We start from the raw sequence: 20,983 nt of genomic DNA, 5'->3' as shown, positions 1-20,983 counted from the left end.
GTTTAGTAGCACATATGGATGATATCGCCTGTCTTAAATCAACACCTGAAAGATGAAAGAGTGATGTTGTGGTCATATTGGATATGCAGGTTCTATTGCTAATCTCTTTAAGTTATAAACCATTTGGTACAAAAATAAATCCTTGTTTCATACATTTACATCCTTCGGGTAAGAAAAAATGGGGTAGATGTATGAAGAAGTGATAAGGGAGGAGAAGTGAGCCAGAGGATAAGTGGCCCATGGCAACCAATCAGCTGCTCTATATAATTTTATATTATGCAAATTATAGATGTTACCTTAGCGCTGATTGGTTACCATGGACCACTTCTCCTTTGACTCACTTCTCCTCCCTTATCACTGCTTCATACATCTACCCCAATATTGAGTAAGACAGACAAAGACCACAGCTAGCCAACATACAACATTCACAGTCAATAACCAAAACAAAAATTATCCATAGCAGTTGTACATAGGAAAAGTAATCTGCGCATTGGCTACAGGATTTAAAAGTTAACCTCATTCCAAACTGAAATACATTGTAACCCAATGTCTACCCTGGTCTGGTGATGTTCTCACTCCTGACGGCTGGGGAGAATCACTAAAAAGCGCAACAGAATAAGATGCAGCAACAAAACCAGTTTTGGTCCCGCTGTGCACCCAATCTCTGCCCAAACCACAGCATGTGAGAAAGATATGGAATGGGCACATTATTAGGGTCCTGTCTTGCTGTGCAGGGCATTGTTCACACTGCTAAGTACTTCAATTAGTATGCACTGACTCAGAGCTTAGTATGGGCAATGTACTCTGAACACATGAATATTATATGTAATAAGAGATTCAATGTTCCATCACTCATAAGGTTTAGTTTTCGTTAAGCTTAAAGCAAGTAATATTTTAGAAAATAAAATTGAAAGTTCAGGTAAATCAATGTGGTGGTTCTATAATGGTAGGTGGTTGTACATTGATGCACAGTGTTCATTCTAGCACCCGCCATCTTTGAAAACCCATGCAGTTCCTCTTCCCTGCCTGGGGTGTCACTGTCTGCTGTGGTATTTCTAGCACAGGTCTGGTTTGCATATCAGTGCTGATATAAAGCACACTGTGCTTGAAGCACTACAGCAGACAGCGACACCCCAGGCAGGGAAGAGGAACTGCATGGGTTTTCAAAGATGGCGAGTGCTACAATGAACACTAATGCAACAGTAATTCAGTAAGAAAATCTCTCTGCTTTCTCATGCCTATAGTTGTACTTCCAGTTCACAGCAACAGGAGAGTAGGTGTTCGCACGAATACAACACTAAGGTGACCTTCTGTGTGCAACCCACTATATGGACAAACACATTGGCTCTAATTCAGACCTGACTGCAGCCGCCACCCACAAGAGTGAAAACCGGTCCATGTGCAAGCCTGCTAATGGGCTGCAATAATAGTGCAGCCCTGCGAAAAGAGGCAAATCCATTCGCAGCAAACTCACCAACGAAGGCTGCTGAAAAGGCAGGGAAACGCATCAGGTGTTATTGGACTGAGGACAACTTTATCTTTGGGACCAGCCACAATCTACAGTATTAGGAGGATGCTTGTAAGGAGGATTGTCTCTGTTAGAGAACTTGCATTTGTTACCAAAGGAGTCGATTGGCTTTATTACATGTTCCCAAACTGTGACATTGAATGTACCTCAGGTCCATTGTTATTATGCTTTCTTAGTTATTGCCAATCAGATAGTGTGTTTTTATATGTATGAAATTTTTCTTATTAAATATTGTTAATTTTTAACCATTATTGTCCAGCGCTGCTTTATATATAATGGAGTGATCTACACATCAGTATAATGTAGCTTTCACATCACATAAAACATTTTGAAACGTTTTGAAAAACTGTAATTTTAAATGGTATTTTAAACGGGTCTAGTGTTCATATTGCAGCAGATTACCATTTAAAAATACCGTTTAAGTTCCATTCACATCACCAGTCAAGCCGTTTAACCTCTGAACACGTTTCTACCCACAGCTTATTTCCTGGTTCAGGGAAGGGACACAAGACAAGGGACAGCCTATCACAGTGCTCTAACCTTTATTTTTTACTAAATACCATTTCAGTGCCATTCAGACAGCACAAAAAACGGCTCTGAAATGGCTTTAAAACGGGTAGGACTCTGCTTTTTAAACGTGTTGAAATACCAGTTAACTTTAAATGGTATTTCAACTATGACACTTTCACACTGCAGCCTTAAACGTTTTAAAAGGCAAAAAAACGGCAATATACCGTTTTAAAAGTGTGATGTGAAAGCTACAATATGATTCTACTTTGTTTTATAAATGTAACCATTGACAAATTATCTCCAGGCAAATTGTGTATCTAGGCTCTTACAGCCATGACACAATACAAGCAGCTATGTCCGCTTTACTGAGATGTTGCTGTGCATGATACCTAAATAAGGAAGAGGGCAAAGGTGCTGAAAGGTAAGTGTAGTGTTTGGAACTATTGCAGTTAGGAGTGAATCAGTCAGAGAGGCCAACGTGGAGATTACCGGTGGGTCAACACGCCTATGCCGCCTGTTTTGCTTGTTGACATCTTCCCCATTTATAGTTGCAATGAATAAGCTGCTAAATAATTTGCATATATGCAAAATACTTTGCCATTTAAACTTTGTCATTGTGGATGATCTACTGTGTGTGCTGTCTGCCTCCTTGGCTTACATGTAGGATTCAGTGCATGGTGATTGGCTTTATTACATGTTCCCAAACTGTGACATTGAATGTACCTCAGGTCCATTGTTATTATGCTTTCTTAGTTATTGCCAATCAGATAGTGTGTTTTTATATGTATGAAATTTTTCTTATTAAATATTGTTAATTTTTAACCATTATTGTCCAGCGCTGCTTTATATATAATGGAGTGATCTACACATCAGTATATTGTAGCTTTCACATCACATAAAACATTTTGAAACGTTTTGAAAAACTGTAATTTTAAATGGTATTTTAAACGGGTCTAGTGTTCATATTGCAGCAGATTACCATTTAAAAATACCGTTTAAGTTCCATTCACATCACCAGTCAAGCCGTTTAACCTCTGAACACGTTTCTACCCACAGCTTATTTCCTGGTTCAGGGAAGGGACACAAGACAAGGGACAGCCTATCACAGTGCTCTAACCTTTATTTTTTACTAAATACCATTTCAGTGCCATTCAGACAGCACAAAAAACGGCTCTGAAATGGCTTTAAAACGGGTAGGACTCTGCTTTTTAAACGTGTTGAAATACCAGTTAACTTTAAATGGTATTTCAACTATGACACTTTCACACTGCAGCCTTAAACGTTTTAAAAGGCAAAAAAACGGCAATATACCGTTTTAAAAGTGTGATGTGAAAGCTACAATATGATTCTACTTTGTTTTATAAATGTAACCATTGACAAATTATCTCCAGGCAAATTGTGTATCTAGGCTCTTACAGCCATGACACAATACAAGCAGCTATGTCCGCTTTACTGAGATGTTGCTGTGCATGATACCTAAATAAGGAAGAGGGCAAAGGTGCTGAAAGGTAAGTGTAGTGTTTGGAACTATTGCAGTTAGGAGTGAATCAGTCAGAGAGGCCAACGTGGAGATTACCGGTGGGTCAACACGCCTATGCCGCCTGTTTTGCTTGTTGACATCTTCCCCATTTATAGTTGCAATGAATAAGCTGCTAAATAATTTGCATATATGCAAAATACTTTGCCATTTAAACTTTGTCATTGTGGATGATCTACTGTGTGTGCTGTCTGCCTCCTTGGCTTACATGTAGGATTCAGTGCATGGTGCTTGGCATACAGTTGGTGTAAGCAAAAGCGAAAAAAAATCAAAATATATGGTTTTCCTAATTATAAAGGTGTATAAAATAATATGTACCTAATGTTTAATTCTATTTTCCTTTAACTCGCCTCTTGATGCTGGACATGCCCACTCTCCGACAAGTCTTGGGAGGGAGAACTGCTGCCATGGCTACACACCACACTACACCTTAGCTCTCTGGTGCTACCCATGTGAGGCCATCAATGACAAACCGTGAGTGGCCATCGATGGTCACGAACTAGTCAATAGGAGACAATAGATGGTCATCCCTGTTCTTTCAGTGATTGTCAAGCGGGCCAATCACAGACTGGGGACAGGGCTTTGTGGGTGTTGGGGGAGGGATTATGCTCTATGCCCTGGCACTTGTGCCATTGATGTAGGGAAACCACCTGGTTCTCTCCCATCAATGGCAAAACCATTCATCAATGATCATAAACCATTTATGATTGTAAGTCATCAAATGGTCGATGCCATCGCTAATGTCTACATATTTTTCCAGGGCCACTTTTTAGTCCCAATCTACCCCATAATACAGTATTTACTTCTATCACTCTAATGTGAGCATACATCAGCGCCACAATCCCAGATGCTGATCCAGCAATCAAAACCACAATCAGTAAACATCGATGATCAGTGATCTACAAAAGAAATTCAACATACAATACCCCAATCCAGTCACTGGTAGAACAGGGAATTGCAGCAATCAGTTGCATATGTTTTGGTCCAATAACTATAACAAACCAAATGTTGACCTTTTTCACAATAATGAATGAAGTAGAAGTAACTGGACAAACAGTGGATAAAAAAATGTTGACAAGTTATTAAAGATATAAATACACATACATTTAAAGAGCTAAGCAATTAACCCTTTGTGAGTGGCAACAAAATTTGTCAAAATAGGTGTGAAAAAAGGCACGTATACCTTTTTAGAAAACCCTTTTAGTGCCAATGTTGCTGTGAGAGATCCTCAAAATATCCGTAAAAAAATTCCAGCACCGCTCACAGCAACTAGTCTTTTTGTGTGTGCAATATTTAACGGAATTTCAGTTCACTGACTTGGCTGTTTTTGTACTTATTTATACTAAAAGAACAGTCGCTGTGAGCGATTTTTAGTGGATATTTTGAAGATCACTCACAGCAACGTTGGCACTCAAAAGGTTAAAGTTCCTTCCCCCAAATCGCTATGCCCATTCACTTCACAGCATCCAAAACCAACCATTTATTAACCATGGTAAATCGGTGGACTGTAACCATAAATGAAGTCACTGAGCTGTGGTGACCAGGAGTTCTAGTTAATAAAGGAATAAAAGGAATGGACACATATCAGCATAAATCAGTTAAAGGACAGCAAATTAGCAAATCTACAAGAAAAAGTGGTAAAAATATAAGGCCTGAGATTTCTTTTTTAAAAACTCTTTAAATTGTTTTTTTAAAGAAATGTGCCACCCTTCCCCGACATTGCTTCCTTTGAGCACCCTATATGACTTCAGTCGTCTAGAAAGCTTTACAAATATATGGCTCTTTGTATCGTGCGGTAATTCTCTTCAAATACTGTCATACCTCTGCCGCAGAAAAAGGCTCAGATACTGAAGACAATCAACATTTCACAGTGCATTTTCTGGGCAGATCCTCCTAAGTAGTAACAATATGCCCAATTCGTAATGTAACAAATACAATAGATACAACTCAAACTATTAGCTAGAAATAATATACATACTGGCCTCTCGACATGTAAAACACAACGAACAAAGCTCATCAGAGAAAAGGTTCATTTTTAAATAGCTCACAGAACATGAACATCAAGTCACCTAAAGATTTCTACATTCACTGTAGTTTGAGCCCTTTATGTAGCAAATGTAAACACAAACCTCACAGGAAAAACACACACAATGCTTAGACAGTATACACAAATGTCATCGTTGCAAGGCCAAACTTGTGAACTTCAGAGCTGCCCCAGTTTCTTGGACTATTTCCGGACGTCCATTAAGACATGTTGAAAGATAGGTTTCAGAGTATTGTAAACCAGAGGACTGTCCTCTGAATCCTGTTTAACCTATAAAACAAGAAGATATTACGGTATAGTAGGAGTAAAAATCAAATTTTCTACAATAGAGTGTAAATGAATAGTAGGCTCAGGGGCTAATAACTATAGCCCTTATTCTGGTTGGTGCGGTAATATCCGCGTGCGTTCGTGCCGCCGATGTTTTGTGTCTGCGCATGTGCAGAGGCGTCTCTGCGCATGTGCGAGCGGGGCGTACGGCCAAATCCCGCATGAAATGTGAACACTCCGAACAGGGGGTGGAGAGGGGCGTGAAGGGATATTTGGGCTCATTACCATATGCATACGCCCCGCGTTTCATGGGCGATCCCATGCAAACGCTGGGCGTACGTATGGTAATGCGGCCGTGACGCACGTGTAGGGGGCGGACATATGACATCGCCGGATGTCAGCTGCCCGCCCAGATCCCTGCTTTTGCACGGAGAAATGCCCATGTGGTCTGAGGTTGCGGGAGCTGGCGGACCACTCGGTCCTGCATTCGATGGTCTGCGACCATCGAATGATGGGGGAGGTTCTCTGAGATGGAGGAGGCGTATTCCGTGAAAAATACACATGCGGTCCGTTCGGCCAGCTTCTTACTGCGTACGGACGAAGTTGGCGATCCGTATGGAAGGCGGGGTTTCGCACGCACGGTCCTGGCCGCATATTCGGATCCAGCCGCACCGATCAGAATAAGGCCCTATATTATTTGCTAGAAACGCTAATATAATTTGTTGCATCAAAGTTTTTTCTGTTCAAATTGTTCAACTATTCTCTGTAAAGCGCTGCGGAATATGTGCGCGCTATATAAGACATTGTTAATAAATAATTACTCTCCCCCTAATCCTCCCTAGCTGCAGCCTAACCCCTCCCTTTCCACAGCCTAATCCTCCCATCCCTTGTGCCCCAGTGGAGCTCACAAACTATATTATCTACCACATCTAAATGCACACACACACTTTCTAATTTTTGTTGGAAGCCAATTGACCAACCAGTATATTTTTGGACTGTGGGAGGAAACCAGAGTACCCGGAGAAAACCCACCCATGCATGGGGACAATATACAAACTCCGCACAGTTAGGGCCATGGTGGGGACTGAACCCATGACCTCAGCGCTGTGAGGCAGTAATGCTAACCATTACACCGTCTGTGCTGCCTAAAGAGTAAGGAGTACGGTTGGCTCAACATCTAAAAAGTGTGGCGATTCTGACCGTCTGGCTGCTGCTGTTGGTATTCTAGCCTGCCGTCATTCTGTCAGGTTCCCATAACCCACCCTTGTAAGATGCAGGCAAGCTCTTATTTCTCTGTATGTAAATAGAAAGTTTTGTGTTATTACCCAATTACAGAGGTCTATATGGAGTTTGCTGGAACTTTATAAATAAATGTTAATACAGTTTGAGTATTTCAGAATATTTTTATATTTCAATTATGTAGTTTGAGGTATTTTGCATTTATGTTGTACAAATACATGAACTACACACAAATATATTTTATTTGTGCATAAAACAAGGTTTCAAAACATGAAATAAAATTTGTGCACTATCTCAGATACTAAATTTAATAGCCAAGCAATCATTTTCTTGCAGATATTTAGTGCCAGTTACATATCATGTCCTCAGTAGTGCCAGTTACATATCATGTCTTCAGTAGTGCTGTTACAGATGTCCCCAGTAGTGCCAGTTACATATCATGTCCTCAGTAGTGCCAGTTACATATCATGTCCTCAGTAGTGCTGTTACAGATGTCCCCAGTAGTGCCAGTTACATATCATGTCCTCAGTAGTGCTGTTACAGATGTCCACAGTAGTGCCAGTTACATATCATGTCCTCAGTAGTGCTGTTACAGATGTCCCCAGTAGTGCCAGTGTCCTCGGGTGCCGGACGGGGTCCCGACAGTCGGGGTCCCGACAGTCAGGATCCCGACAGCCATTTGCTCGATGTTGGAATCCCGACTGTTAAAACACCGACAGACGGGTTCCCGATGGCCACCGGCTATTCTCCCTCATGGGGGTCCACGACCCTCACAGAGGAAGAATAGAATAGGTGGCGAGCGTAGCGAACCACCGTGCCCGCAGCGTTTCAAGCGCAGCAAATCCGCAAGGGGCTTTGTTGCGCTCGCCATGCTGTCTGAGTCCGGCCAGTCGGTATCCCGGCGTTTGGCTAATGACTGTCGGGATCTCGACTGTCGGAAGCCTATACCACACCCGTGTCCTTAGTAGTACCAGTTACATATAATGTCCTCCTTAGTACTGTTACAGATGTCCCCAGTAGTGCCAGTCTCATATCATGTCCTCAGTAGTGCCAGTCACATATCATGTCCTCAGTAGTGCCAGTCACATATCATGTCCCCAGTAGTGCCAGTCACATATCATGTCCCCATTAGTGCCAGTCACATAACATGTCCTCAGTAGTGCCAGTCACATATCATGTCCCCAGTAGTGCCAGTCACATATCATGTCCCCAGTAGTGCCAGTCACATATCATGTCCTCAGTAGTGCCAGTCACATATCATGTCCTCAGTAGTGCCAGTCACATATCATGTCCTCAGTAGTGCCAGCCATATATCACGTCCTCAGTAGTGCCCGTCACATATCATGTCCCCAGTAGTGCCAGTCACATATCATGTCCTCGGTAGTGCCAGTCACATATCATGTCCTCGGTAGTGCCAGTTACATATCATGTCCTTAGTAGTGCTGCTACAAATGTCCCCAGTAAGTTTTTAGCAAAAAAAAAAAAAAGTTTCACTTTCTGGAATGTATGGTTTTCGGAATAATTTGGATAACAGATAGTTGGATAAGGGATACTCAACCTGCAATAGTAATGCTAATTCTCGAAACATGATTTATATCAGACCTAAGTCTACCTCTGAGTATTCCACTTATAGCAGTTTGCTTTAAAAAATCCCCATGTAGAAATAACTGATAAATATGTGCAGACTAAAACATTTTTCAATTTCCTATAACTATTTACTATACTAAATTAATTCTTAGAACATACTAAACAATGAATATACTAACTCCATACTTTGTAAATGTGTAGGTGGATTCCAGTCAAATATATTTTTTGGTCACTGTCATTTGCGGCAATATAATATACTCTGTTGTGGGCTGGTTACCAGAAACAAATGGGAAAGAGAAAGCCTTCCATTAATTATTATAATTAACTGGTGAGTTTTCCCCCTCTTTTCTTATTGTGTGTGTGAATATATATAGTGAATATATATATTGGACTCTGTCCAATAATAAACAAAATGTATATTTAAATCCACAGCAACGTTTCAACCAAACGGCGCATTGTCATCAGGCTCGAGCTGTGGTTTTAAATACACGTTTTGTTTATTATTGGATGGAGTGCTGCTTCTCCTGCAACTGAAAAGGGATGTGGCATCATCGAGGGGTGTGGCTTCATTTGGAAGGTAATACTATGCATGATCACCTTTATTATTAATATTATTATCATTTATTTATATGGCGCCACAAGGGTTCCGCAGCACCTGACAATACATAGATGAGCAAAGAACAATACAAGAAAGATTGTGATTTACAGTACAAATGCAAATTAGGACAAGTACATGGTAAATAAATAAGACAGTTGCAACAGTGGACACTGATGCAATTATAACAGTGGCAGAGATATATTCTCAATAAATAGAATAGAATCAACTTTATTGGCCATGTATGCTTGCGCACATTAGGATTTTTTTTTTTGCGGATTACAGTGCAGCATCAGCATTTGAGTTGATTGTCCCATTACGTTTGGTCCCTTAAAAATTGGGAGGCACATATAGAAACCGTTCTAATTCCTACAACGTTCACCTGATTTGGATGTAAATACTCTCAAATTAAAGCGGAAAGTCTGCAGTTAAAGGACATCTTGTTTGGTTCATTTGTGGTGGTGTATAGAGCCCAAAATATGAGAATTGTGTCGATGTCCCAATACTGATGGACCTGACTGTTAATAAAAAAAATCTGTCCACATGATTCCACACAGTGAATTGCTGTCAGCACTCTCATTGGTGGATAGCTCCAGCCATCCACCAATCAGCATGCTGACAGCCACTCAGTTTTGTGTGTAATTAAGATTCAAAGCATCTGTGACCTCCACCACCCACACACACTTGTGTCACGTGATTATCACTTTGATATACATACATTTTGATGGTGGAAGAAATTAGATTCCTATAAATTACCGGACCCTGGGCCAGATGTATTAAGCTTCAAAAAGGGATAAAGTGGAGAGTGATAAAAAACCAGCCAATCAGCTCCTACCTGTCATTTTTTAAACCCAGCCTGTAACATGGCAGGTAGGAGCTGGTTGGCTGTTTATCACTCTCCATTTTATCACTCTGGCCCCCTTACTGCTCATGTGCAGTACAGGTCTGCGGCATTGGATGCAGATTGGCAGCAGACTGAATAAGATCACAGGAGCATATATATATATATATATATATATATATATATATATATATATATATATATATATATATATATATATATATATAGGACTTAGGATCGTGTTGCAGGCCTAAGTTTGGAATAATGCATTACAACACCTACCGTTGTGAAAGCTGTGATCATTCGTGACAGAATAGCCTCCTCTACATCAGGGGGGATCATTTGCAGATTTCCTACACACTGTAATATGCACAGGACGGTCTGATGCTGACCCTGAATTAAAATACCAAAATATGAGAACTTGGAAATAGCCATTTGATTTAAAATGCTCACAAAAAGTTTTTGTCAACTTCTGACCAAGTATTCACCCAGAGATGATGCCAGTGCTATGTATTACTGGGAGGTATTCATTTCCCATAGCGAAACTAATTTGACCCCCAACTATTCAACTGCGGCTGTTCACGCCACTACTGAAGGCATTTTTCACCAATGCCTTTTCACTTTTTTTTTTTCAGCGAAAAGGCATTGGCAAAAAAGCCTCAAAAAGCGGCAAAACAGCTGTAATTTGGCTGGTAACGTGTCAAAAACACTTGAATCTGCAGCTAATTTGCGGGTCCAGGTGTTTTTCTGTCTTTAATTGAATAGGACGGATCCCTATTCACCCAAAAAAGTGCAGATTTTTTAACCTGCTGTAGGAAGAAAAAATTCGGACTTAATTGAATAATCCTAAAAGTGTGTTGATAAATATTATTGCAAAATGATGTCTAGTAGGTGACACAGGTAGATGTATGAAGCAGTAATGAGTGAAGTGAGCCAGAGGAGAAGTGGCCCATTGCAACCAATCAGCACTTAAGTAACAACTATAATTTGCATAATATAGAATTATACAGAGCAGCTGATTGGTTGCCATGGGCCACTGCTCCTCTGGCTCACTTCTCCTCCATTATCACTGCTTCATACATCTACCCCAGTGTTCCAAAAATTACACTAAATAATTACAGTTTGCAAATACCTATGTGTGTTTCTACGTGTTAACTGACATTAACATGACAGATCCACTGCATGAGTTGTATTGCAAACGGTAAGGTACTAAGGGGCAGATTTATAAATCTGCCCCTAAGAGGTTGATTTATCAAGCATTAAAAAGGGTGGGCAATGGACCAGTGGAAATGTTTCTCATTGCAACCCATCAGCATCAAGGTAGAATTTATAAAGTCAATCCTAAAAAATTATAGTTAAATGCTGAATGGTTGCTATTGGCAGATAACAAGCAGGATGTAACCCTCTTAAGGCCCATACACACTATTCCTAATAGACACGCTATCTGTGACACAAACCGCTGTTTGAGGTGCTATCACCGTCTTTATACAGATGTGTCTTTATACACCTAGCCTCAATACACCATGTGGCACGAGGTTCCTGGCAGGAACTTTATGCCGCATGAGCCACGCCAAAGCAGTGTAGTGTCTTTTCGCCTGAGAATGCATCTTCGTTGCAATAACATGTGACAAAACCACTTCACGACACTGCGCTGATTTGATATGTGACACTTACATAAAGTATCTGGTGTGGCTGAGTCTGAATCTGTATGTTACAATGCAGCGGCTGTGGCTTATTTACAGTCCGAATTATGTTGTGCTATGTATACAGATTCAGGCTCAGATGCACGCAGACATACAGATGACTCAAAAAGGTGCTGCATTACACAGTATTGCTGCAGATCACTTGCACCAGGTGACTCACGTGGCGTACTAAGGCTAGGTTATGAGGACCAGTGGCTGATTTTACCCATGGGCTGCAGGACCCAGCCAACCAGTAAAAACCTTCACATTAGTGAATCAGTTGCAGGCTATTACTGCACTTGCTACTCTGTGACTGGCAGGTAATTCCTATTGGAAGTGCTACCTGTCAGTCACCGCAGCCCCAGTGGGAGGTATATTATCTTTCTGGGACAGCCAGGCTGTGATTAGCAGAGAGAGTGCTTCCGGTGGGAAGCCACTCCCTCTATTACTTTCAGCACTATGAGTTCTCTAGGGTGTGTAGCTGATGCAGTCCATAGAAGTCGGTGTTTTACACATGCACAGTCCCTGTCACTGCTCGTACACTTGCCAGATCCATTGTGCAGGTCCCAGCTGGCCAGAAGTTTAGGCATGTTTAGTGGCAGCCCCTTCCTACAAACAGGCAGGAGCCGCATTTTTGGCAAGTGTGTATGAGGAGCGATTATGTGAAAATTGCTGGGCTCAAAAATCGCTCAGTGTGCACAGGGGGTGAGCCACTTTCCATAGTACAAGACAATGGAAAGTGGTTCACTCGACTGGTAAAACATCCCGATGGATGGCGGAGGCCGGCGATGCCGTGGGAGTGCGCATCAGTGCTCACCAATCATTGCCGGCTATATACACTTGGAGATTTTGAGCCGAAAGTAGCTCAAGTCACCAAAAGTGAGATACTTTCAGCTCAAAATCGACCAGTGTGTATGGGCCTTAAGTGCAGCTAAACCAATTGAAACTTACCTTTTGTAACAGGTAGAGGGCGCTCTCCAGATCACTGCTGAAACTTGCTAACAAATGGATATCCTCTTTTGTAATAGCGGGTTCTTTTAGCTGTTCAAGCCAGGACCACATTAAACTGCTTAAGATGTAAGGGTTTCTCTCTGTGCAGATCCGGTCCCACGCTGCTTCTCGCGAGTTCAGTTCTTTCTAATGGAATAAGTATAAAGTATATGAAGATAATATTAATTATTTATTGCATTAATATTGTGTGTATGCAGGTCACACACTTGGCGATTATCTAAAAACACACGGCATTGCATCATAGGCCACTCATATCAGTGCTATTTACAGTAGACCAACATTAGGAACATTCCCACAGCACATTGGGCCTGATTCAGACCTGTTTGCTAGGCTGCGTATACTCGCAGCCTAGCGAACAGGTCAGCGTCATCCACCACCCCGCGCCACTGGCATCCCCTTGCTAGCATGTGAGGGGATGTGGGGATATGCCTAAATGCGCATTCGCAAACCCCCCACCATTGGACATAGGGCTGAATTCAGCCCGCTACAAGCGGATCTGAATCGGTCCCATTGCCAACATTGTTGCTAATTGATCTGTCTCCTAATACCGCTTTCAGACTGCAAATGCTGGGTCGCACCCTGGATTAGAACATGGGTCCATCCCAAGAGTGACCCAGCATTTGCGGTCTGAAAGCTCTGCGTCTGACTCAGGTGATGTCACATGGGGGCAGGGCTGAGCAGTGGCGTGTCATTGGGGGGGGGGGGGCGGGGGAGGAGGCAGCACTGCCTCCTCCATACTGTGAGTGGGACCCGGGTCGCTTGACCCTGGTTACCCGTTCACACTGCACCCGGCCCGGGTCAGAGACGTGTTCTACCCTGATCGTGAATAGGGATGAACTTTTCAGACCGCACCTCGACCCGGGTTGGTGACATAAGGACCCGGCTATAACCCTAGTTGAGAGTGCGGTCTAAAAGGGCTATAAGGGAAACATGACCCAAAATTGTAAATTGGATTAACTGAGGCTCCTAACATTAGAGAAAGATAACCATGAATTCCATAGACTGTGTTATCTGCTGATTACCATTTGTTCTTGTAGTATACAGCAGTGAGGCAAAACCTTTTACTAACTAGACTAAAATAAATAAAAACAAAAACTTGAAATTCTCAATATTCTGCCCATCAGACAGACAGGTTCTTCTGGTAATTTTGGTTTAGCTGAAAATTACATTCTCTTTAGACATGTTACCTGCCAAATGCTGACTTTCCGTGCAATCTCCTCCGCACGATCACAATTCAGACCCGCAAGAGCTTTTGCTGCCAGCAATCTCCTAGCACTGAGGTTTAGCTCAGAGTGATGTGGGATGACATCTGCTGCCTCGTTACATCCAATATAAAAAATTCCCTTTGGAGAAGTGCTGTCAGTTTCCTGAAAAATAGAGGTGTCTTCATCCTCCAATAGTTTGTGGTTGCCGGTGGCACAAGAGCGGGCAGTGTCCTGAGAAGTCATGTTTGGCATTAAGAGATCTGAGTCCGCTACAGATGTTTGGCCACTGTTTAATGGTGAAGTGTATCCTAAGGAAAAAGTGCGGCTTCGCTGTATATCTCTCGGCAACTTTCTCCGGTGGAAAAGTGGAGAACCCTCCCGGGGCGCTTCAATGCTGCCAAATTTACTCTGACTCCAGAAAGAGAATGCAGCTTGCACGCAAGGCTCTTTCTTAAAATTTGGCGTGAGAACACCCTGAGCAACCTCATGGTTCCCAGAGACAAAACAGTGCGCTACTCTTATGTGCTCATTTAGTTTGTTTAAAAAGGACATCTGTGCGGGTTCCGTCCATGGAGTTTCACCTTGTTCTAACAGAAATTCTGCCTTTTTCAGATCAGAGTCACTGTAGCTTAAACGCTTCTTTAGATGGGACAAAGGCTGCAGATATTCCACGTTTCTCCTTTTCCACAAAGGGTCAAACTCCTGTTCACTGGATAATACTGAGTCATGAACTACATAACAAGCTGCTGTGGTGACTGAATGGGGCAACTGATCCTCCGTTCCAATGTCACTGGCCAGCACTTTATCAAGCTGCTCAGTGGAAAGCTGGGAAACAGTCTTCTCGATTTCGGCAGAGAGATCTGGGATGTCCAACATCTCCTCCTCTGCCACCTGCCTGTTTTCAACCAAATCGATCAACAATTTACAGACCAATTGGACAATTTTTGGCACGTATTTAAGATGGCGACCTTCGTATCCGTGAAGTAAGTGCTGTTGCCGAATCAAGTACTGTGATAAAGTAACTGCATGAGCTTTGGGGTCACAGCAAGAGAAGACATTGCGCAGTGGAGTCAGGAACTGGGTGAACTCTCGGACACACAAGAGTTGGACCCGGGTCTGGATTGCATTGTGCCGCTTCGCTCTTACAAACAGAATTGCTTGATCTGCGGTCATTCGTGTGGCATATATTAAGTAGCATGCAATTAAAACACCTGGAAGATAAAAAAAGGGCATATATTTTTACATCTATGCATATGCAGTAAAAATTTCTGAGTGTTTTGTCAATAAAAGTTATACAATAACTGACAAAACATTGACACCCACAATGTTAACATGTTCAAAATGTCGACAGCTACATAACATTCTTAAAATGTAATTATCGCCATGACAACTACATCCCAATATATCTCTGAGAATGGATGTATTTAATTTAGATCCACTGTGACTTGTTCCCACCTCTCCTTTGCTGACACACCGCCTCAATGTCATTTATATTATATGGAAATAGGAGGGAGAAGAAACAGGCATTCTTGTAGTGTAAAAATAAAAATGACACCAGTGACTGCAGCCAGTACAAACAAATATTCCTGGTTCCAATAGGCATAAATGACGCATTGTGAGAGAAGTGTCAAGATAGACCCACTTTCATTAAATTTACTTATTTTGATTGTTTTTGATGTTGATTTCTTATACATCGTTCACAACTGTTGCGCCAATCTACATATTTCTGTTCTCAAGTGTCAGGGAAAACGCAGGCGTGCCTGAGCATTTTAGGGGAGGGTGTGTGATGACAACAACAGGCCAGATATGCCTGTAGGAGCAACAGAACACGAGGACATGCACTGAAACTAGAGGGAGGAAGATTCGGGGGGAAATTTGAGGAAAAATTACTTCACAGAAAAAGTAGTGGAATAGCCTCCCATCAGAGGTGGTGGAGGCAAATACAGTAGAACAATTTAAACATGCTTGGGATAGGCATAGTGATATCCTTACAAAGAAATAAGGATCAAATATGGTTTGAGGGGCAGACTAGATGGGCCAAGTGGTTCTTATCTCCCATCACTGTGTGCACATTAATTCACAGGTTGGGATTTCACTATAGAGGGATGGCATTTACCTGATCGTTGGCCGCTGCACATTTGCGGGCCTGTGATCAGATCTAAATGACCCCTAAATGCAGGTGATGGCTCTAGAACTTCTAAGATGCCTCCTCTACAGTTTCCCTTGAGGTGCTGGAAAGTGGGTAATGGTGGGTAATGGTGGCAGTGTGGGGGTTGGGTGGGGGGAAATCAGTAGGTTGCAGCTGCCTCGGGTAACGAGAAGCCTGAAGTTGGCCATACACTAGAACAACCACCTTGTGATATTGACTGTGTCGCAATTTCCATTAAATTCCCTAGCAGCCCTGGACTCACGATTTGGGGCATTTTTGACACACAAGGTGTTAACAGTATGCTTGTGATCCATCTGCCATATAGATCGTTCCTCTCATGGCGGGGTGGGAGGGTCCTGGAAACTGCCAGTCAAATGAGGCCTGTTGTACAATCCATCGAACGACCGATCGCATGTGCAAAAACCAACCTCCCAATTACGACTGACCAGAAGTACAGAACGTATGATTTGAGGATTGATATCTCGACCCACGGAACTACGCATCAAACTGATATACCACATGATGTGCACACAATCGATCGCACTGCCCACTGAAATTGTACGTTTGTACATGATATTGTTCTAGTGTATGGCCAGCTTTACACCATGTGGAGATCTGTCTGATTTCAGATGGAACGTATGCCCCAGGGGTAGGGCTAGTGCAAAGCTGATAATGGGGCCACTTTGTGTACAACACTCAGGCCACGTGAGCCCATTGGTACCATGTGATTGCACCGTGAATGCCTATATTGGTCCCTGCACTGTCTGGTCAGCATGCAATTATATGTTTGGTAACTTAGCCAAAGGATTATGAAATAAAAAATGATTTGGTTACCTGTCCGTCCGAGCCCTGCATGGCAGTGGATAGCTACTTTTCCCTCTTGTAAGGCAAAAGACATAACTTTAACCATGTCGAGAATTGTCGTCAAAGAAGCCACGCCATAATCTTTCCATCCAAAGTTATAAAAGTATACTAAAAGAGAAACATATTTTACCTCAGATAAAACCAGAAACAGGTGACAAAACAGTGTGAAGATGAATCACTAACACAATGCGCATGGGGGTAGGATTACTGAGGTTTAGCACAATCTATTCAGTAGAGCGTGAAACTGTCATATTAATTAGTAGTTCAAAATATGACACCATTTTTGTACACCATTTATGACAAAGAAACCACGATGAGCAGCGAGCATTTGTGATTTTGAGCCGCTGCCTGCATCTATTGATAAAAGTAATCCTGTCACACAGGAGGTGTGAAAGGTGTCACCAGGGAAATTATATCAATAGGATGCAGCCTGTGACTATGAAATAGCACATTTAATGGTAGCGATCTGTCACAGAATCGTGTCATTTTTTCCACCCTGCTAGCTGCAGTTAACAGAGGTCAGTGGCTCCCATATGTAAATTAAGCAGAGGAAGGATGGGGTGGGGGCAGCCATTTTGTGGCAAATTAGTTCACCAGAAACGAGTGACAGCATGAGCTTGCCTCAGAGAATCCGAGTGATGTCACTGTCTCATAGCGAATCAATTGGCGGCATGCTCATGAATAAAGGTTTGCTTCACAAATTGTAATGTAGGCAAGCTGCCATTCTAAGTGAATATAAACTGATAACTATAAGAGGTCAGAATTCATGGGGCCTGATTAAGGACCAGATGATGTTTGGTACTAGGTACATGTGCCAGACCCCAACTGCACATGTACAGTATGGGTCAGCGATGTTGGATACGGATTGGCAACAGAATTCAGTAACTGACAGTTTGCTGCCATTTTGGTGCAGAGATGGCCTCTGTTCTCCAAAATGGAGGCAAGTCGCCTCTGTTGGGGGAGTGACAAGGCCAGGGTGATAAATTTTAGACCTAAATCTAAGTATTCCATAAAATCATATAAAACAAAAAATTCAACAAGATTGCCGCACTCTGCGTGTTATTCCTGTGTGAGACCATCGCCCCAAGACTATGGTGGCACATGTGCAGTTTGTGTACTTATCTGAATCATCCCCTTGCACCTTTTTCCACCCTGCTGATATATCTGAATAGAGCAAAACCTTGTGATGTCACTAAACGGGGCCTCAACCTAATCTGTAAATGGTTATCATTGTCAATCACCATGAAAATGAACGGATACTTGAAAATAAAGCAACTGCAAATATAGTAGCAAGAAAAGCATTGGGCCTTATTCAGATCTGAGCTCAGTACACATGTGTTTGTAAAATGGGCAAAACCATGTGCACTGCAGGTGGGGCAGATGTAACGTGCAGAGAGAGTAAGATTTGGGTGGGGTGTGCTAAAACTAAAATCTAAATTGCAGTGTAAAAAAATGCAGCCAGTATTTACCCTACACAGAAACAAAATAACTCACACAAATCTAATTCTCTCTCTCTGCCCATGTTACATCTGCCCCACCTGCAGTGCACATGGTTTTGCCCATTTTCCAAACAAATGTGTACTGAGATCAGATCTGAATAAGGCCCATTGTTTCTAAATGTTCCAGAACATCTCTGACAGCTCAGCGTGACTCTGACTTTCCAATAACATCTAGCAATGCATGGCGGTGCGGAGTGTCGGATCTTACACAATGGCCCACGACCCTGTGCCCAGCAGCACAAATTGATGCATCTTCATTATTAATGAGAACAAACAGCAGGACCTGACTTACTTTCAGCTTCCATAAAGGCCTCTGGTAGGTACGTGAAGCCGCTCTCTTGCTCTAACGGGTTCCCGCAGCTTGCGTGCTCCCCGGGACGCTGCAGGTTAATTACCGTTTTTATTCCGCAGCTTCAGAAATTGAGGTAAACAAGAGCATATTTAATCATATGTTTTGTTCTAAATACATTACATAAATATGTCACACAATATACATTATAAACCAGTCAGATAACACAAATAAGGTTTATTCACATTATAACAGAGTAAATTCAACCCACTTTCATGAACACTATTTTCTTTTATAACTATGTTTATAGGTGAATGCTAGTCCAGAAAATTAGGTCACCCAACAGAGTTTATTCAGCTTTGAGGGAGGACGGTGTTCCCAAAAAGTCTTGGAAGGACGCCAGTTGCCTGTTTTGCTACAATATATGCCAGGGAGAACTGTAGTACTATTATCAGAAAACCGCCTTTAGGGCGGGATGTACCAAGTAGCGGCGGTACATCCCACCGGCCATCGCTTATGTACTAGCATATGCTGTGAGCAATGCAAAGGGCAGCTCTCCTGATAAGAGCTGCCCTTTGTGATCCCTGTGATCCCTTGTGGCTGCCTGGACTTCCTCGTTTGTAATGGGGAAGTCCAACTGTGCATGAGCAGAGACGCCGGCAGCCGCAGGGCATGTTGGGAGGGATCTATGTTGGATCCATCATACAGCAGCGCTGCGAAGAGAGGCTCATAGGCTTCTATGTGGTTAAGCCCCGCTGGGCGGGGGGAGGGGGGGGGTTAGTGCATTTAAAAATGCGGTTAAACCCCCCCAAAACAGGGTTTTTATCGCATTTTTTGTTTAGTACATCCCCCCCTTAAAGTTTGAAAAAGTTCTATTTGTATCACGTGGGCCTGTTTTAATACACAAAATATCTAAAATATATATATATATATATATATATATATATAAATGGCTAACTATTCCTCACCTCTATAAGGTGAAGTACTGCCACTGACCACTAGAGGGACTAAACTGCTCCTTTATGTGCAAAAAGATGTCATAGCAGAATGTGAAAGCAATTTTTGCAGGAGCACTGAACTGTTTCAAATTTGCTGGATATGGGGAGAGGGAGCTGTGAAGACAGATATTGGAGGTAGAAGCAGATAGGGACTGGGGGTGAGGTGCATAGGCGAATCTAGAATTATGGTAATGGGTGGTCCCAGAACTAGATATAACAGCAGGGGGACCTTTGCGCGGCGTAGCCGTGTGCCAAAAAGGGGGCGTGGTCCCATGGAAAGGAGGCGTGGCATCACAAAAAGGGGTGTGGTATTACACTTTAGACCATACACGGTAATGCCCATTACACATTTTAGCAATCTCCGTAATACCCATTACACATAATGCCACACGCCGTAATGCCAATTACACATTAGGCCACACACCATAATGCCCATTACACATTGTGCCACACATCATGATGCCCATTACATACTATATAACAAACCGTAATGCCCATTACATATTTGCCACATAAGTGCTGCTTACCTACGTGCTCATTGCTAGGGGGTTCTTGCTTGATGGCACTATAGTACCCATTACACATGATGCCGCACACCATAGTACCCATTACACATGATGCCGCACACCATAGTACCCATTACACATGATGCCGCGCACCATAGTACCCATTACACATGATGCCACACACCATAGAACCCATTACACATGATGCCGCGCACCATAGTACCCATTACACATGATGCTGCACACATAATGCCCCTTACACATGATGCTGCACACATAATGCCGCTTACACATGATGCTGCACACCGTAATGCCCCTTTATTAAGCCACTCATTATGCGTAATGCCCCCACATACTGCCACTTGTAGCGTCCCTTAAGCAATGCCCCCAAAAGTGCCACTTACTGTAATTTTTTATATAAGCCTTCGCTGCTGCTGCAGGGAGAGATGGAGAGCGGTGCAGCTGCTTCTATGGGGAGAGGAGCAGAGCAGAGCGCAGCGCAGAGCACGCTCCCACTCCCCTCCTGGTGTCCCCTCTAGCCGAGTGGACATTTGAAATATTATGCGCGCTGTTGTGCGTGACGTTGGGGGAGCACACCGGGCGCCGGCACCACATGATTAAAGGGGGGCGGG

At 42.7% G+C, this 20,983-nt stretch overlaps 1 protein-coding gene across 3 annotated transcripts in view; it reads right to left on the bottom strand.

The window, feature by feature from the left end:
• Positions 1–1,065: 1,065 nt before the first annotated feature.
• PTPDC1 (protein tyrosine phosphatase domain containing 1) overlaps positions 1,066–20,983 on the bottom strand; it is a 68,183-nt gene continuing 48,265 nt past the window's right edge. For all 3 annotated transcript variants that reach the window (XM_083156306.1, XM_083156305.1, XM_083156304.1), the window contains 6 exons: positions 18,851–18,969; positions 17,030–17,167; positions 14,029–15,257; positions 12,782–12,967; positions 10,431–10,541; positions 1,066–5,889 (listed from right to left, as the gene is read on the bottom strand). In XM_083156306.1, coding sequence (XP_083012432.1) covers positions 5,803–5,889; positions 10,431–10,541; positions 12,782–12,967; positions 14,029–15,257; positions 17,030–17,167; positions 18,851–18,969 — 1,870 coding nt within the window. In that variant the 3' untranslated portion in view covers positions 1,066–5,802. The remainder of the gene's footprint in view (positions 5,890–10,430; positions 10,542–12,781; positions 12,968–14,028; positions 15,258–17,029; positions 17,168–18,850; positions 18,970–20,983) is intronic.

This window comes from Crinia signifera, chromosome 8, assembly GCF_055691185.1.
Source record: "Crinia signifera chromosome 8, ASM5569118v1, whole genome shotgun sequence".
NCBI lineage: Eukaryota > Metazoa > Chordata > Amphibia > Anura > Myobatrachidae > Crinia > Crinia signifera.
Note: the sequence above shows the minus strand (reverse complement) of the source record. Positions and strands in the feature narration are given on the sequence as shown.